Here is a 17,619-nt window from a genome sequence, read left to right on the forward strand (position 1 = left end):
CTGATGAACTAAATGTAATGTCGACCGCTAGACGAGATTTTTGAACGATTGAATTGAGAGAGACTGGGAAGAATTTTGTATATGAAAGTCTATGCGATCTATTTCGGTCATCTAGACATATTCTATGCTTCTATGTGTCTATGTGTCTAGTGGTATCCTGTCATCGCATTCTATGTGTTTGGCTGGAAAGGGCACAGTATCATAAGTTCAGCTGGAAGCTTGTCTCGTGACTATGCAGCCTCGATATATTCACCGATATAAGTCTATTGGGGCGGTGCGGATACTGGCGAGGGGTTTGGCGCAGCCTTCCTGTCGACCTTTGGATCGGCCTTTGGCGAGGCTGATATTTCCAATGTGACCTTGAAACCGTTAGCAGAGATTCACCGCTTTGACAGCGGGGAGTTACTTACAGGCCCATCGTTAACAAGGGCGACTTCCATCATAGCTTGAAACACTCCATTTTTTACCTTATCAGGCGCGTAACCTTGTCGTATTTTCTCAAAGAAATAATGATATAGATTCCTAGCTTCTTCGCCGCCGGCAGCGCCATGAAAATCGGGCTTATTACCCTTCTTCGTCGAAGCGAGAAGGGTAAACTGAGACACTGAAGTCGTGCCATCAGATAAGCCGTGACCAGGGACACGAACATGAAAAGTAGGGTGGGAAGTGAGGAACCTACCACAGAGAACCTCTCCATCAATTTCTTGGACGCTGTTCTTCCACTGAGAAACGAGATAGGTTAGACATGAAAGCGAGGCACATGATTTACTGATCGCTCTTGTGGCCGGCCGTTGATGATGCAAGGAAGAGATCGTCGTAACCATACTTTTGCCCCGGTCTCCTCGTCATCCCATAGTTTCATTTTCAGCACCTTGGCAGCTAACGAGTCTGCCTCCTTCTGGGTGTCTCCAGGTGCTACCGCAGCGAAGACAAGAACACCCTTCCCTATCGACGAGACGACCTCCTTCTCCACTGTGACGGAAGCCGACAGTACACGTTGTAATATCGCTACAAAGGATGGGCGCGTGAGTAGAATGACCTTTTTTCCTCTCTCGCCCTTTCCCTTCGAGGAAAAAAAAAAAAAAAGCGGGATTTTATAGAGAAAACGTACCTTTCATTTTAGATGAATTAACTAGGTATTATCGACACTGTTATTAAGACAAGAGGGAATAACAGCCTTTGGGCGTAAGAGGGAAGCTTGAGAGTTCATGAATTATTAGTACTACCTAGTCTAGTGCAACTGTAGACATCTGGCAGGCTCAGATCTAGCTCCTTGGCCGAGGCGGTACCCTCCTATAAATGGTAGTTTGAATATGTGAATATTGTAGACTTATTTACAAGTTTCACCTAGCCCTATTCCTGTGACATTATTCTGACTCCGATAAGCTTGTTGAATATCTTCAATATTGGATGTAATCGAATGAAAGGTACAACCTATAATGTGCTCCTCCTTCCCAGAAGTGTTTCATTGGGTATGTCTACCTAGGTAGGTAGGTATTCCGTGTTACCCACATTAACTCCAGAGGCAGTCTACCTCTTGATTTATACATCATCTATTACCTCATCGAGATGTATGGGATACAGATAGATATTCCTACTCAGCGTTGGAAATATATGAGTCAGATATATATGCCATAAAAACAGCGAGAAGACGCATATGTTTCACATCGGATACTTGAGCAGGGCACCGGAAGTAAGGCTTGCTTGGCATGTGCCATGTTACCTACTGACCTCCTAAGAAGGTACCTAAGGTAAGTAGGTACAGTACCTAGGTAGGTAGGCTGCATGTAGCAGGTATGGCCTTACTGTAGGTACCTACTGTCCACTACGCTAAGCCACTAAGCAGCTACCTATGATACCTATATACATGCAGTACGTTAGGTACCTAGGTAGGTAGGTAGTACCTAACGGTAATGCTCAGGTGTAAACGCGCGATTCAGCCTTCCCGCCAACAACCACAACCACCACCACCACCCTATCAAATGCATTCCTACTTACCTACCTATTCAATAGTATGTGTAGGCAGGCTTTGGTAACACACGCAAACAGCAATATTCTGCCTAGACGTCTACATTTTTCTCGTTTGAAGAACAAACGGTAAGTCAATAATAACCACATTAGTGTGCTGCATCGTCTTAGTCTATCAGCTTCCTCGTCCAATTCGGCCTATTCGAGCTCTGCGCCTGTCTATTGCCTTCTGACCTTGCCCTTCAGCATACCCTCCTCACAGGCTCCGACCTGCGCGACGACCTGACCTGCCCTCTCCACGACCTTTGGCCCGGCATTGCCGACCTTGCTTCGTCTGCCACAGGCCGATCTCTCCGAGACGTCTTACCACTGCCGAACACACCACTGTCGCTGTTGATCTCCAGAGGACTTTCGTCACATGTACATAATACAAGATGGCAGCCCGAAAATTGCAGCAGGAGATAGACAAGACCTTCAAGAAGGTCGCCGAAGGTGTCGCCGAATTCGACGGTATTTACGAGAAGATCGAGCAGTCCAATAACCCCGCTCAGAAAGAGAAGCTCGAGGATAACCTCAAGCGCGAGATCAAGAAGCTCCAGAGATTACGAGACCAGATCAAGACATGGGCTGCTAGTAATGACATCAAGGACAAGGCCCCGTTGCTGGAGCACCGGAGGCTGATAGAAACGGTCGGTGTCTTTGCGGGGGACCATGAACCCTGGTTGGAATGTGTACACTGACTCTTTGCTAGCAAATGGAAAGGTTCAAGGCTGTTGAGAAGGCTATGAAGACCAAGGCTTACTCGAAAGAAGGCCTTTCAGCTGCTGCCAAACTCGATCCTAAAGAACAAGCAAAGGCCGAAGCTGGGGAATTTCTCAGCAACATGGTAGACGAACTTGAACAGCAGATCGAGACACTCGAGGCCGAAAGCGAACAGTTGCAAGTGACGATGAAGAAGGGCAAGAGCCAAGCGGCCAAAGCCGGCCGCATCGCGACAATAGAGAATACGATCGAGCGACATAAATGGCACCAGGGAAAACTTGAGCTGATTAGGCGGTCACTGGAGAACGGCGGCATTGAAACAGAACAAGTTACGGATATGGAAGAGAGTATCCGTTACTACGTCACAGATGGCATGAATGACGATTTCGTTGAGGATGAAGGCCTTTACGATGAGCTAGCTCTGGAAGAAGAGGAAGATACGTACGGCATGAACCAAGATAACGACCGTGTATCCTCACAAGATACGCAATCAGTACAAGAAGAGGCAGCAGACTCGGAATCACGCACCACTAACCTACCTGCTAAGTCGAGAGCCGCTGCAATCGACCCCAATGCTGCCCGAAGACCTTCTACGCAAATGAAATCCCCGCTGCCGACATTAGCGACTTTACATAACCCCCTAGTCAACGTAAATAATGGTAGCGCGTCGTCAACCTCTAGCATGAAGCCAGCCTCGCTGCCCCAACGCCCTCCTGGTGAGGGCCTCAAGTACGCCTCGGCGGCAGCAGCAGCAGCGGCAAGCGACAAGAACAACGTCGGTATAGCACCGCTGCCACCACCGCCAGGGTCTCAACCAGTAGCGTCTTCTGTGGGAATTTCGCCACTACCACCATCTGCGCCTTTGAGAACAAGTGCTGCAAATTCCCCAAGTATAATAAATGTGCAACCCGCCTCCTCAGAGCCGAGAACAGGAAGCCTCCCCGTCCCTGAGCCCAAGCCTTCAGAGCATGCTCCAAGTATATCAAATACATTCAAGAAAGCGGAGAAAGCTTCTAGAGCTTCAAGCAAGGCCTCTGGCGCCCTAGAGTCAGGGGAGTCCGCAAAGGGTATAAGCATTCCAGTGATAAATCTTCCGCTTCTCTCATTAACGTGTACGATTAGAATCTCATTCCAATGGACCGGCCAACGGCGTCAAGCCAAAGCCAGAAGACAAGGAGGAAGAATCGATATTCCACCTCCCTGCGGCATTGCACGACCTAGTCGAGTCTTATGAAACGGTCAAGAAGAGGCGGACTGCGCCAGTAAATACGCCGTCGACCTTGCGCATGATGGCGGCGTCACAACTCAACATGAGCATGATGGATACGTCGGATGCCGAACCCCCAAGGCCATATAGGCCGGAATTGCGGTATCACTCTCCATCTGGGTATCCGCAGGAACCCCTGGCGATCTTTGATGATCCTCGCCTGTACTCGCGCATCGAGCCTGACACACTCTTCTACGTCTTTTACTACAAGCAGAACTCCTACCAACAGTACATGGCAGCCAAAGCTCTAAAAGACCAGAGCTGGCGTTTTCACAAGCAATATCAGACATGGTTCCAAAGGCATGAAGAACCCAAGAATATTACAGAGGAGTTTGAGCAGGGGACTTACCGGTTCTTCGATTACGAGTCCACGTGGTAAGCTTCCCTGACACGATAAATTACTTCTCCTGTCGACTAATCGGCCACTGCGCAGGATGAACCGAAGGAAAGCCGACTTCAAGTTTCATTACAAGTTTCTCGAGGATGAAATTTGATGGCCTTGACCGGTTGTCAGTGCCCCTGCCACGGTACGACGAGATGCCTGTACATGAGCGCGGACGAAGGCGTGTAATTGATATGACTCAGTGTAGTGCTCCGGTTCGAGCCATGTAGAAAAGTGAGTGAAGAGGGGGAGGGTCTTGATCGCTGTTCCGGGTATCTGTAAGGAAAGAATAAACGTCTGCAATCGCCGTTTCCTAGCACACTGCTACACAATCTTGCTGAGCGGCTACACTCCTCGTGAAGTGCCCGCATACACACGAGGCGTTAAGAGGTAATCACAGTGCGTCCAGCGTGAAGCCGACGTCGCCCTGCAAAACAATGATATGCTTAAGCCCATGGCGAACTCGGCCGTAACTCGTGTAATGTGCTATGCTGGCTGAAAAGTATGTCACCAATGATTCGCCAATCGGGACCATCCCAAAGCGCGAAAGAATTGGTGCGTGTCTGGTCACACAGGGCTGGTTTGCCCCTTTCTTACGCTACTTTTGACTGTCATCTGATCTGTTGATGTAATGCACGTACTCAGGTAGGCACTTATGAGCCCATATCTCGGGTACTACACGTAGTTTTTTTTGTTTGTAGCTGGAAAACGAGGCTTTGACGGCGGCTGCCCCCGTCACAGATTTGGTCACTAGGATGATTTCCAACTAACCTAATGTTGTAGCCCCAGATGCCGGCCGGGCTCTTACCTACTACAGACCTACTAACTAACCTAGTAACCGGCAGTAACAGCACTTTTCTCTTTTTTTTGGGAGCGCTTGTAAGTATTTCATCATTGGTTGACCGTTTGACGGCATCTCAATGCCGACCTACATGGCATTAGGTAGGGATTTCCTCACATCACATGCGGTGAAGGCATGCATGATTCAAGTTGACCTGCACGGGGCCGATTTCTGCTCTACAACATTGGTACGCAATGGCCGGTTCGGCAGCGCTGATCTAGACTCAGTGGCCTACCCAGCAATCGGCCGGCTGAGGTTCCCCTAGCTCCATTTCGCAAATGCCTGCCTATTAGACGGTGATACGTTTCCGCGAGCAGCGCCTGGAGAAGCCGACACAAGTTGTCTTCGTTGCGTGACAGCTAGTATCAGCTTCGATATCGGACTTGCAATGGCGCGTGATCGTGTGACTGGCGGTTCGTAGTCCCTGCTTTATATCCAGAGAGCCATACATGTAGCGCTTCTAGGTTTGTACACTCTAGACTCTATTTGGAGATCGAGAAACCACCACTGCTTACACGCACTCGTATAATTCCTTGCACCCTGCTTCCCGTCTCAATTTGGCGCGCCCCTTGATTGCTTCGACTCTGTTACGTAAGTGTTGCTAAGCATTGCCCAAGTCTGTGTCGGTGTGTCCGCCCACCATGTCGCACCCTCAAGTCCTCTTCCCGCAAACCACCTTCACAGGGCCGTCGCTACTACAGGCTCGCCGTGAGACCATCCAGCAGGTGACAGTAAAGGCACAGCTCAAGAAGTTGAAGGAGACGGGCCAGTATGAGTGTTTCAATCTCAAGTGGCAACCCATCTACGACGACAAGTCGCGCTGGCCTTCGCCACCGCCAGTCTACTGGGACAGCGATGTCGCCAAGTGGATAGAGGGGGCCTGTTATGTGCTTACGGAGCAGTATGATGTGGAAATCGATGCCGCCATCCGCGAGCTGGTCCAGATGATCCGCAATGCGCAGCAGGAGGATGGCTATATCGACGTCTACTTCACCGTAATCGAACCGGGGAAGCGATGGACGAACTTGAGGGATCAACATGAGCTGTGAGTTGTCCGTTAGTGTTGCCTATTGACGGCGCGCTATATAGAAGAAAATTGACCTGCTAAATGTTTCCAGATACAACGCCGGACACCTCATGGAGGCGGCCCTGGCGCACAGCAACTATTACAAAAATGACCTGCTCATCGAAGTTATCCATAAATACATAAAGCACATTCGGCAGGTTTTCGGCCCTGGTAAAGAGCAAAAGCATGGCTACCCGGGACACCCGGAAATTGAACTTGCCTTGGTTCGCTTTTACTCGGTGACGGGGAACCAGGATGCGTATGATTTGGCACAGTACTTCATCGAGGAGCGCGGAAACCCCACGGGGCAAGACGGCAGTATGTTATCGCAATACCTCACTTCCATTTTCGAGAAACGTGGCAATGGCCTTGTTCCCGAGTAACTAGGCTTATTCAATATATAGTGCCGTACTACGAATGGGAGAGGGAGCAGAGGGGCGATAGTCCCTGGAAACGTCCTGACTGCTATCCCATGCACCCTGGTTTATGGTATAGCCAGGCCCACCAGCCAATCCTGCAGCAGAAAACGATTGAAGGCCATGCAGTGAGAGCCTTGTATCTACTGACAGGAGTAGCAAACTTGGTCAGCCTGGACGAGTTGGGTATTAAGGTGTTCCCGGGCAAGCAGCAATATCTCGAAGCCATACGTACCTTGTGGAACAATATGGTGGATAAGAAGATGTATCTGACCGGGGGTATTGGTGCGATATTGCACTGGGAAGGTTTCGGCATCGATTACTTTCTACCTCAAGGCTCTGATGAGGGAGGTTGCTATAACGAGACATGCGCCTCAATAGGGGTCATGATGCTCGCGGAACGACTGTTGCATGTGGAGCTGAATTCCAAGTACGCCGACGTCATGGAGCTGTGTCTCTACAATGCTGTCATGACTGCTAGTGAGTTCAAACCCATTCTCGACCATCGGTTGTTGTTTTCCTTGTTGGGGATATGCATGGCTGACCTAGTTCGTCCAAGTGAGCCTTGGTGTGAGTATCCCATATGCGCAACTGCAGCTGAGAGCAGCAGCTAAACTGAGCTGAAATTTAGGGGAACGCCTTCACTTATGTCAATCAACTCGCAAGTTCTGAGAAGGATAAAAGTATCCGCGCCGCAGTCAGTCAAATCCCCATAAACCTCAGCCTTCATTCAGATCCTGTTACCGTTGCGTGAACAATCTTGATTATGGATAGGCTGACATGGGTCTCCGATAGTGGTTCGACACATCTTGCTGTCCACCGAATGGTATGCAGGGGAATTTTTCTAGCTTACTAAGAGTGTTTCTCCTATCTTGCTAGAAAGATTGATGAAATCTCATCTCCTAGCCCATTTTCCCAGGGGCGCACACTGCTACGTGCAATGCCGCTCAGCTTCGATTTCTATACTGACGTGTTTTATCTCCGCAGTATCACGCTTATTCGGCAGCCTTGGCGGCTATCTCTGGGACTATGGTGGCCATGGACAAGAGATCTTTATGAATGTACATCTTTATACTACAGCGAAGGTCTCATTCCAGGTTGAAGAACACCCTATAGTCTTTGAGCAGAGATCGGACTGGCCATGGGAAGGGAACATAACGTTTCAACTCGAAGCGCCCCCATCTGCAAACACGACGATTAGGCTTCGAATTCCTGCCTGGGCCAGCGGGAGGTTCACGGTACGTTTCATTAACCCTGCCATGAGGCAAAGGGCCGGTATGGTATGGTTACAATAGAACAGACACTAACTCGCCTTCTAGCTCACCCCAACGCTGAAATCAGCCACTATCGAGCATGGCTACTTGGCACTGCCACCATCATATACAACGGCTAACAAGGCCTTCAGTATACGAATCCACGGCTTTGAGCCTCGATACATTTCGCCCCACCCTTATACGAACCAGCACACGGTGGCTCTAGCCCGGGGCCCGTTGATCTACTGTGTGGAGGATGTCGACAATCCGTGGGAACAGGACCACTTTCGTAATGTTGGCATAACTCTTGACAGCCCAGTAAGCGAACAGAAGCGCGCGATAGACGACATGGGTGAGCACTATATCGGTCTCCGTGCCACCGGATGGTCCCGCAAGATGAACCATTGGTCGCATACGGAGCCGGGTCAAGCGCCCGGTTTCACCGTCGCGGCCGAGACGCCCAAGGAGGCTAGGGAACTGACATTTATCCCCTACTACCTGCGTGCCAACCGCGGAGGTAAGGGGCACATGAGGGTTGGTTTGCTAAACGTTGACTAATGCGGTGGCATGGCCACTGCAGCTCACCCGCTGTCGCACTTTATCAAAATCCCAGCTAGCAGGTCTTGGTTCACAGCTTATCCCTGGCAAATCGTCGGGAGGATCTATTACAGTATAAATGCGGGTGCCCGTAATGGATCTATTGATCCCTGTGCCGACACGCTACCCGATGCTACGTTGCCGCTTTTCTATGAATTCGACCGAGAAACTCAATAAGAGAAAGGCTCTTTTGCAATAGTTGGCTCGGCAGGTCGAATCATATATTTGACTCTTAAACATGATGCAGACCTCCTACTTCATCACCATCCGTCCGTCCAACTCGCCAAGACCCGGTCTTATTGAGATTATCGAGCTTACTGGGCTTCAATCTTGGCTGTCGTGCCCAGGCTGAGATAGACGTAATCTTCACGCCGTAAGCCAAGTAGGGCCGCGGCATCCAATTTAAGCAATGAAGAAAGAATCTATAGTCGCACATGTACTGGCCAAGCCCAAGACCCTCGATACTTAACCGAGACGGCCGAGAGCTGAAGCGTTCGAGCCAGCGGTCCGCTTGACATGGCCAAGCGATACTTGTTCATGCATATCAGTGGGCGCTTCTTATGGTAGCGAATCCAAAGGCGGCAGTGATGATGGTCACAGGAGAGATAGCTGCAGATTGCATGTGGGATGTCAGAAACAGACTTCAATAAGGAAGTCGAGACGGCTATCTGTATATCCACCTCAAAAGAGCCACGTATATGTCATGACTATTTGGATAGTAGGGTACGCCCAGAGATGGAAAATATCGCACGCAGCCTTTATAAGAGGGAGTCTCTCAGCTTCGTACCTTGGCTTCACTCCATGCATGTAACCTGAAAATGTTAGATCATAGAAACCTTGGCGGCGAGGAAGAGGGCGTGGAAACGGGCGTTCCCGCAGCCCAAGATCATGCTCAGAAGAAATACAAGTGTCCTCAGTGTCCTAGTAGCTTCAAGCGACCCGAAAACTTGAAGAGACATCAGCGTGGCCATGATGAAACCAGGAGATTCATGTGCCAAGTGTGCGACAAGAGTTTTGCACGGAGGTAAGCCTTATCAACTTTATGCGGCAATTTTGTAACGACTCCCAGGATGATACTAACCAACATCATGAAGTGACATTTTAGGTCGACATGTATCGACTCATATGCCGCTCGAGCGATCAAACGATAACCCACACAGAAGACGAGCGTGTCATGAATGCGCGAGGGCCCGAGAACGATGCTCGCGAGGAGAGCCTTGTCGACGGTGTACGGTAAAATCCTTATCATGTCTCTATCCAGAAGAGCATCAATTCAAGACCATGACGCCGAGTAGCTCTAGCCCTTCGACCTCCGAATCAGGTCATTACCACGGAACCACTGGAGTTGGATGGTTTCGTCCCCAGTCGCCGCCACCGGGCTCTCTCTATACACCAGGGTATACCCTGTTGCAAGATGTGGAATCCCCGGAATGGCCAATCGACAGCTCCCCAGGTCCATCTAGAGGACCATCTGCATTTTCGGCCTCGCCCTATAAGGAGGCCCATCCCTACCAGTCAGACCTGCCATCACCTTTGACATACGATGCTCTTTCACTTGGAGACGAGAGAACGGCTCCATGGCCTACAGGAAACTTCGGCATAAGTGACATGAGGTTTGTAACGGGCAGCCCTCAGCCAGAAGCAGTGGGAATCTATGGTCAAACAACCAATATGTCTTTAGATCTGACTTCGATTTCAAGCCCAATGGGCTTTCACCAACCTGCCCTCTCTCCCGAGCCGCTGGACTATTTTCATAACCAACCCCTTGACGGGGGACACTTCAACGCCGATTTTTATCCACAAGATGTACATGATACAAGTCAAGCAGCAAGCTTGAACTACTGGACTTGTTTAAAAAGTCACGAGCATCATCATGTCGATTTTCAAGCACCTGAAATCGATTACGACCATCGAGAAATCTATTTCCAATTTGGTACCTGACATATGGTTATTGTCGATTGGTGGGCTTTAGGGCACACAGCTTCAAAGGGGATAGTTTGGACGAGCGCTGTTGAGGAAAGCGAATCGTTTGATACAACCGATTGCTTAAGGAGGCAGCCTAGTAGGACTTTCTCTTCTCAAATCTGATAAGAACCTCTGTTGCTGTTTCGGCGTTGACGTCGTAGAGACAACGAGTATATTTAGCAGATTATTTCAGATTGTATATACTCAGCATCGTACGGATTTACGAAGAATGATATGATTATGCAGATACTATAGATAGTTAGGGTCATATTTGATCATTCAACGCTGCAAGACTTTTGCAAGCTTCGACTGGAATCTATAAGTTTTATCAAAAAATAAGACACACAGGCTACGGAGGTTAGCAAAGGTCGTACCGGTTGTATAGAGTCAAAGTCAACCACCAAGAGCCAAGAAGATACGTGGTGGCCAAGGATCTTAGCAGACCTAGCAGAATGTTTTTAAGTATTGTGATAGGCCTCGATTCCAAGCCATGACGAGCCATGATCTTAAGTCCTTGTTATACTGAAGCACCACTATCGACATGGGCCAGGGGAAGTTCCCAATAGAGCGTTCCTACTGTCGCCCATTTAGACATTCCCGCACTCACGGAGGATTTGATTCCCTGTCCTATATCGAAACGATAGCAAATACCTAGTAACAACTTTGATGCCAATGGTGTCGAAAAGGATGCCCTTAGAGACACAAAGACACCTCGCAAGGGATTGATATGATTTAGCACAACCTTCTCGTTGTAGCCGTACTTGGTACGATGTTTTGGACAATGGTGACACATTGCCCATCGTAGAGTCAACGATGCAGTGAACGAAGCAATGAGTTGCTGAGATACAATTTGAAAATTCATCCGTTCTCTGATCGAGATCAGGCTGTCTGATCAAAGTGAGATATTTCCTATATAATAGTATTAAGTCTGTCATGTTATTTTCGAAAGCATAGGCAAGATTCTTGGACAGTAACCAGTCCCAAATACTTACAAATGCTGTTGCTCGGTAATTTATGCAGCAGAGTCAGAAGGACTTGAACAGGAATACGATATGCAGGTCTTCAGCCACTGCAAGCCGCGTAACAAAAACCAGCAAGTGTCTTAAGTCGACTTTTCCAATGGATTTCAAGATGCATCACCGGCAATCGCCTATGCGGTAACTTACATCATTGCACGCACTATTATTAGAGCAATCCTACTTATGATGCCAGAGAACCTCGGGCATGAGGAAGTCAGCTAACTGCGTACCTGCAGTGGCTTCGCACACAGTTGCCTAAACGAAATCGTCATTGGAACTTCGTGAGGGAATTACAAGTTTGTATCATCTGACCAGTCACCCAGTCACCACAAGAAATGCCGACATGCATAATGCCAAGCAAGACAGGCTTGAACAATCGAGAGTCGGATGCAGAGGTCTACGCATGCTCCAAGAACCTGAACCACACGGGTGCCCAACACATTGAGGGTAATACATACGTATGTATGCGATTGACTGAGCTGCCATTCCTTATCGGTCGTCTAAGTAAATGACAAACTGCTGACGCAACATGTCCAGAGTGGACATAATTACTGAGGAGCTAGGTAGCTATTTGGCGCCTGCTTTGTCCGGCCATCCTACCAACTGAAAACGGTCACAATATGTATCCCAATTTTATCCCGAAAACCCCAACCATCTCTGGTCAGGTTTCCTGGTGTAATGGTTATCACTGTGGATTTTGATTCCACCAATCTGGGTTCGATTCCCAGGGAGACCTTGGTATTGAGCTTCAATCTGCTGTATTTGTCATCCGAATTGGTGTAACGGTTAACATTTGGCGTTTTCATCCTCTTCATGAAGAAAGAGAATACCGCCAGGCTCGGGGTTCGATTCCCCGATTCGGAGATTTTTGTAGGATATCGCTCCATAACTCTACTTTGATTAATATTTTATAATAGTCCGTCATAATACCAAATTGTTTGAAGCCACTGAAAAGGTTTAAATTATTGAATTAAGCTTTCGCTTTTATTTCTTCGTTTTAGATTAAGCTCCTATTCTTGTAAGCAATGATAAAGTAATCCAAGCTTTAAACCTCTCTACCTATGTAGATAGAGCACTACTTCCTATCACTATGTCACGGTGATCGTTGCTATCCATACTGATACTGCTGATTATAAAAATGATCTGGAAGCTGCCCACGCTGATGAGACAGTCAACCCAGTGAGTGACAAATTTGATCCACGATTTCGCAAACCCTGGTTGCCGAGCTACGATCCGAGGGGGGAAACACGAGTACTCCATCCATCATTGTGTATGTATTTTCTACACTACCAGAAACAGGTCTCCAACAACAGTCATTAATTTAGGGCAGCATAGCTCATATGCTGATTATAAATAGATGAAGCCATCATTCTAAGGTAGACACTTAGATAAACAACTGAAGTATTCTATCAAGTTCAAAACTAGGAACGACCTCCGCTCACTATGCGTAAAGTCTGATGATGCCCGGTCTGAGATTCTTAGTCGTGGGATGAGTTGGCTCGAACTCCTGGTTTTCTATTTAAACATTAAGCACCGCATTGTGATATTTAGTTTGCTCAGACTTCAAATTGACAGGACTGGTCTAAATGTCACCCTCTGGTGGAGACTATAGTAACCGTTAGACTTCGCATGTCTAACGGCATCGGTTTGCAGTGCAAGAAAATGAGAGTAGAATAAGCCAAGAGGTAAACCAACCTCAGGTGATTCGCTTATAGCTTTACGATCTCAAGTATGAGGATGTAAAGGACCCTTATTGTTGCACAAGAAGCCTTGATGAACTATCTTACAGATTGAATGCTATTTACAGAATACTTTTTTTTCCGGTTATTCAAAGGTACGATGTAATACTTACTTTGATGGTAAGCTGGTATTAGGTGCCTTTTACGCTCCGGAGATAATCGGCAAAATGAAAACACAGCAGTATAGAAAAAAGTGAAGATGGACACTTTTGGGGGGCATATTGGTGCTCATAGCTGAAACCCCATTGTATACTTGGACATGAGTCTAGAATTTCTATTGATTCGGGTGACGCGAGCCCCAGGGCGGATACAGCAGTAAAAAAAACGCAGTAAATCGGATTATGTCTCTATAACTGGGACACAGATGATCAGTTTTAATTTATTGCCATGAGTGTTAGGTATGGGGAAAGACACTTATTATCGCGATAATCCCTGAATATACATGTTATTGAGGAGTCACGTTTCTGCAAGGTCAGATATAATAAAGCATGTGACAAACAAGGTAAATATTTGATTTTAGGTAGCATTGTAGGATACTTCGCTGATCCCTATTTGCATGCATGATCTTCGGGATTGTTCGGGCAGATCATGAAAGAATTCACTGTCTAGGATACACAGAATCCCCCAACGATAGCTGGAGCAGGGAATCACTTACATGTTCTCCCATGGTGAGAAAAGAGACAAGATCTCTTGCCCAATGGTCGGGTGGGTGCGTGACAATTTCATATCGCCTCATGATAGAATAACAGTTTTATTGGTGGTGATAGGGAGTGTAGACTGTACGGAAGGTAACATCTCGAACTACTACAGTACATGGAGCACGAATTACGTAGTACAGGCTCGCAATCTTACATCAGACAAAGTCCTACACGCCTCCAAATGAAACCCTACCTTGAATAACTAAGCCTGTAGCCTGAACAAACTCATTGGCCAGAAAGATCTCTAAGGTTCATTTTTTATTTTTGCAGATAGATATCGCTGGTAATTATGTTACGATCCCACCGATCGTGATAATATTCACGACGCTTACCAATCTCCGCGGAGAATTCATCATATCATTCTAGAAAGAGAGCTGGGGGCTTATCCAGCGGAGACTGATGCCAGCCCCGGCGCTGATAACAATGGGTGCGATACCAGGGCGAATGTTGTAGTGTTAGTTGCGTAACCTAGGTATAACGAATGGTCAAGGAAGTCGTGCACTAGTTTGGCATGTGAACGGCGTTTCCCATGTATCCTGCAATTAAACTGCTCAATATTAAGACTACCTAGCTGGTTGAATTGCATCAAGTAACTGGCTTGTGTGCTATATAACGACTTGATAGTATAGAACGAAGCAAGGTTCTTGACCATGATATTCTTGTGAAACACAACGCAGATAATAGGTAAGCATAATTATCTTATCCTAGAAGAACTGTATTGACGAGTGAACAACTGCTCTTCCATTAGGGGCCAGGGAGTAGGTACGTAACTGCATGCTTCATTTTGCTACGTTATAGCTCTAGTTGTGCCATATGCTTTGATCCAGATAATTCAGATTAGCCGTCATATTGTATGGTGACAAGGTAATGAAACAGACTAGTCGATTCTCGTCGTGATCCATTTGCATAACCCAAGAAAATATCAATACGAAGGCGAGGTCTCTATTAACATATACTCAATTACATCGTTAGGTTTACTTACATTTATGATAACACTATTATAGCTGTCTAATTGTCAATTTACGTTACTACTTCGTATATGCAACTCACAGCTGGGTTAAATGTACTGGAAATCTCTATTACTTAAGCTTGGTATATTTCACCTAAGACCATTCTGCTCAAGTTATTCTTTCGTCGATAATGTCGATAATTCAATCGTAGATGCTGGAATAAATACTTTGCGATGCTTTGGACCCTGTCCCGCCTAGGTGGCGCGTGCTTAACTGTGCTCGTGGATCTAGAACCAGACCTGCTTTGGTTAGACCTGGTCTTCGCAGTGATTTCCATGGCCTGCACAGTATGTAGGGGGTTCTCATCACGCACGGAAGATGCCGAGCACCGCATTTAAGAATCGGACACCAACAACCCTCAGCTCCTAGAAAAGATACCTGAATTTTGAAAACCACATTGCATCGAATTCTTCTGGTCAAGCAGATGATTGATCAGCCTATCGCTACAGGCTGCAGCCTCATTCATGATGGGTAGCCGGGACACCGTTAAACATCACTCTATGTATCACAAATTCGCATGTGGAAGATGGCTTGATTAACCAAGCCGCTTGCGCAGCTCTCGGAACCAATGAAACGTGATGCTCTGGAATACACACACTACCAACTTGTCGGGCTTGTGTGGGGGGTCTCGAGGCAGGAATATCTTTGAGCAATACAAATATGCTCACTTCTGTGTCCTGAGTCCAGTGTGCTCGCTCATCGTTGATTAGGTACGTAGGCATACAATGCTCCTCGTTCGTTGTATGGCTATGTAGCTAAGACTGGCGCTATCAGCCGTGAAAGCCATCTGCGCTCATGTGATTTCATGGCCTGTGATATTTCAAACCATGTAGCCTAAACCGTAGGCTTACTATGTACATTAAATACTAGCATTGGGACTATACTGAGTACGGTACCGATACACAGATCCATTCCACGTGGGGATGAAATACGGTAGCGAACGATCTAAGATAGACAGACTATTGGTCCTCAATAGATCTAGCAGCTTTTCCCATCACTTTTGCAGTGAGCTCTTCGTGTTCTGAGAGGGAGGCTCTGCCACTGACCACCTTCTAACCTGAACCATGATTGCAGCGCCTGGGACTGTAGTTTTTCTCATGAGGATCGAGGTCTGGGGCTACCGGTATGCAGCTGGATGTGATATGCACGCATCGGGATATTTCCAAAACTCGTGAGCTGACAGCAATTGACAATGCTACCGCCACAACGCCTTGATGCTACCCCCGATATTGCAGGGGTAAGCCCATTTTGGAAAAGTTCCTACTCCAATAGCTCGAGATTTTCTACATGCACGACCCCCAATAATGACAGTTCATGGGGCGGTGCATACAGTCGCGTGCGGCCTCGATATTGCACAATTCTTATATCGTTGGGAAACGTGGCAACGTCGTGACGTATCGGTGTATGTGATGAGATGCAGAGATGCCCAATTGCTACAATCCACGAAAACATGGAGTTTACAACCGAGCCTAACGAGCCTGATGTGAAAATATATGAAGGGCAATGGTTGCTGAGGTGCGGCTCATAGAAGCTACTTCTAGATATAGTACCATGTAGGTATAATACACTAGCGACGCGACCAGCCCGTCTCGTCTTACCCAGCCGAAACTAGGTTACCGACCAAACCCTATGGCATGGCAGCGAAGGATCGTTACGCGCATACGAGCAACCTCTGAGGAGATCACTGGAAGCCCTGTCGAGCAGATGTCCAACTAATGCAACAACTTGGCTCTGTAGACAAGTGATAACCAGGACAGGGCAACTCCATGATCGACCAGGAAGCCCCATGACGATGCTGGATGCAAACTGGGTAGTATGGGTAGTATCAGGGACGGGCACAGTCAATGCTCCGGATAATCATGACCGGAGGGTGTGAAGCATGGCGTTTTGCGCCTCGATTATGCGATGTTTTCCCAACTCTACCTGCCGAACGGTCGGTGCCTAGACATGTCTATGACAAGCTGGAGCCCGGTAAGCATGGTCTTTTTTTTTTTTTTTTTTTTTTTTTCTTGTTCATCGTGTCTTCATTCGCCGAGCAATGCCCTTGAACACGTCAAGTTCCAGCGCTGACGGGGAGGCCCAGAAGGATTCAGCACTACAGACTGCAGCCATTACTCATTGGCTTGTAGGGGACATCCTCCAAGAAATAAACCAGTGTAAAACACAGCTGTACCGGGGATGGGCGTCGCGGGTTGCAAGCCGCCTCGTTTCTTCTGGGACTTGCTCCTCCTCGCGCTATCGTCTCGGCCGGTGCAGAAGACAGCGGGTCGTGTCACTGCCACGGAATCCAACATTAGAGCCGCATCAATATGACTCAATGGATCGTGCGGTCCCGAGAAAACCGACACATTCCAACAGGGCCAACAAATTGCTGACGCCTGCCTGCTAAGAAGTGTTTTCGTGCAACGTGGTCTGTGAGGACTTCCACTACGGCTTGCCGCTCACTCTTCCTGATCCGGTCTCTGTATGTCTATATATCTATAGTAGTACGTCTACTTAGGTACCTGCAAGCCAAACTAGAATCGCGAAGGAAAAAGAAACGTCGACGAGTTACTTCACATTGGTCAGCCCTTTGCGCTCACCCTCTCCTCAGCCAGGCACTAGAGGCAACCAAAACAGCAAGGCAACCACACTCG

General features: G+C 47.7%; 4 protein-coding genes and 2 non-coding genes across 6 annotated transcripts; 5 read left to right on the plus strand and 1 right to left on the minus strand.

Moving 5' to 3' along the window:
• Nucleotides 1-67: 67 nt before the first annotated feature.
• On the minus strand, nucleotides 68-1,193 carry F5B22DRAFT_331858 (D-Tyr tRNAtyr deacylase-like domain-containing protein). Its single transcript, XM_047970810.1, has 5 exons — nucleotides 1,112-1,193; nucleotides 827-1,008; nucleotides 680-722; nucleotides 411-604; nucleotides 68-359 (listed from the first exon to the last, which is right to left on the minus strand). The coding sequence occupies exons 1-5, from the start codon at nucleotides 1,116-1,118 to the stop codon at nucleotides 264-266; spliced, it is 522 nt and encodes a 173-aa protein (XP_047828421.1). The 5' UTR covers nucleotides 1,119-1,193; the 3' UTR covers nucleotides 68-263.
• Nucleotides 1,194-1,940: 747 nt separating this feature from the next.
• On the plus strand, nucleotides 1,941-4,906 carry F5B22DRAFT_617175 (Not1 N-terminal domain, CCR4-Not complex component-domain-containing protein). The gene is made up of 5 exons (XM_047975618.1): nucleotides 1,941-2,097; nucleotides 2,148-2,657; nucleotides 2,720-3,797; nucleotides 3,853-4,372; nucleotides 4,431-4,906. Exons 2-5 carry the CDS (start codon nucleotides 2,403-2,405, stop codon nucleotides 4,489-4,491), a joined length of 1,914 nt encoding a protein of 637 aa, XP_047828422.1. The 5' UTR covers nucleotides 1,941-2,097; nucleotides 2,148-2,402; the 3' UTR covers nucleotides 4,492-4,906.
• Nucleotides 4,907-5,861: 955 nt separating this feature from the next.
• F5B22DRAFT_658193 (uncharacterized protein) lies at nucleotides 5,862-9,179 on the plus strand (the record flags this gene model as incomplete). The annotated part of the gene is made up of 8 exons (XM_047980107.1): nucleotides 5,862-6,265; nucleotides 6,339-6,604; nucleotides 6,691-7,182; nucleotides 7,266-7,270; nucleotides 7,334-7,399; nucleotides 7,498-7,528; nucleotides 7,690-7,940; nucleotides 8,022-9,179. 8 exons carry the CDS (start codon nucleotides 5,862-5,864, stop codon nucleotides 8,511-8,513), a joined length of 2,007 nt encoding a protein of 668 aa, XP_047828423.1. The 3' UTR covers nucleotides 8,514-9,179.
• A 191-nt stretch (nucleotides 9,180-9,370) lies between these two features.
• Nucleotides 9,371-10,493, plus strand: F5B22DRAFT_649086 (uncharacterized protein; the record flags this gene model as incomplete). The annotated part of the gene is made up of 2 exons (XM_047979121.1): nucleotides 9,371-9,576; nucleotides 9,647-10,493. 2 exons carry the CDS (start codon nucleotides 9,371-9,373, stop codon nucleotides 10,491-10,493), a joined length of 1,053 nt encoding a protein of 350 aa, XP_047828424.1.
• A 1,707-nt stretch (nucleotides 10,494-12,200) lies between these two features.
• Nucleotides 12,201-12,272, plus strand: F5B22DRAFT_t144. Its single transcript has one exon. It is a non-coding gene; the product is annotated as a tRNA-Gln (tRNA).
• A 32-nt stretch (nucleotides 12,273-12,304) lies between these two features.
• F5B22DRAFT_t145 lies at nucleotides 12,305-12,400 on the plus strand. Its single transcript has one exon. It is a non-coding gene; the product is annotated as a tRNA-Glu (tRNA).
• Nucleotides 12,401-17,619: the final 5,219 nt, after the last annotated feature.

This window comes from Xylaria bambusicola (assembly GCF_022495145.1).
Source record: "Xylaria bambusicola strain CBS 139988 unplaced genomic scaffold F5B22scaffold_39, whole genome shotgun sequence".
NCBI lineage: Eukaryota > Fungi > Ascomycota > Sordariomycetes > Xylariales > Xylariaceae > Xylaria > Xylaria bambusicola.

Coding starts and splice junctions, on each gene's coding strand:
- F5B22DRAFT_331858 (XM_047970810.1), bottom strand. Junction 605..679: donor TGATGGAGAGGTTCTCTGTG/GTAGGTTCCTCA, acceptor GCACGACTTCAG/TGTCTCAGTTTACCCTTCTC. Junction 360..410: donor CCCTTGTTAACGATGGGCCT/GTAAGTAACTCC, acceptor AACGGTTTCAAG/GTCACATTGGAAATATCAGC.
- F5B22DRAFT_617175 (XM_047975618.1), top strand. CDS start 2,403: ATGGCAGCCCGAAAATTGCAGCAGGAGATAGACAAGACCTTCAAGAAG. Junction 2,658..2,719: donor ACCGGAGGCTGATAGAAACG/GTCGGTGTCTTT, acceptor ACTCTTTGCTAG/CAAATGGAAAGGTTCAAGGC. Junction 3,798..3,852: donor GTCAGGGGAGTCCGCAAAGG/GTATAAGCATTC, acceptor GTGTACGATTAG/AATCTCATTCCAATGGACCG.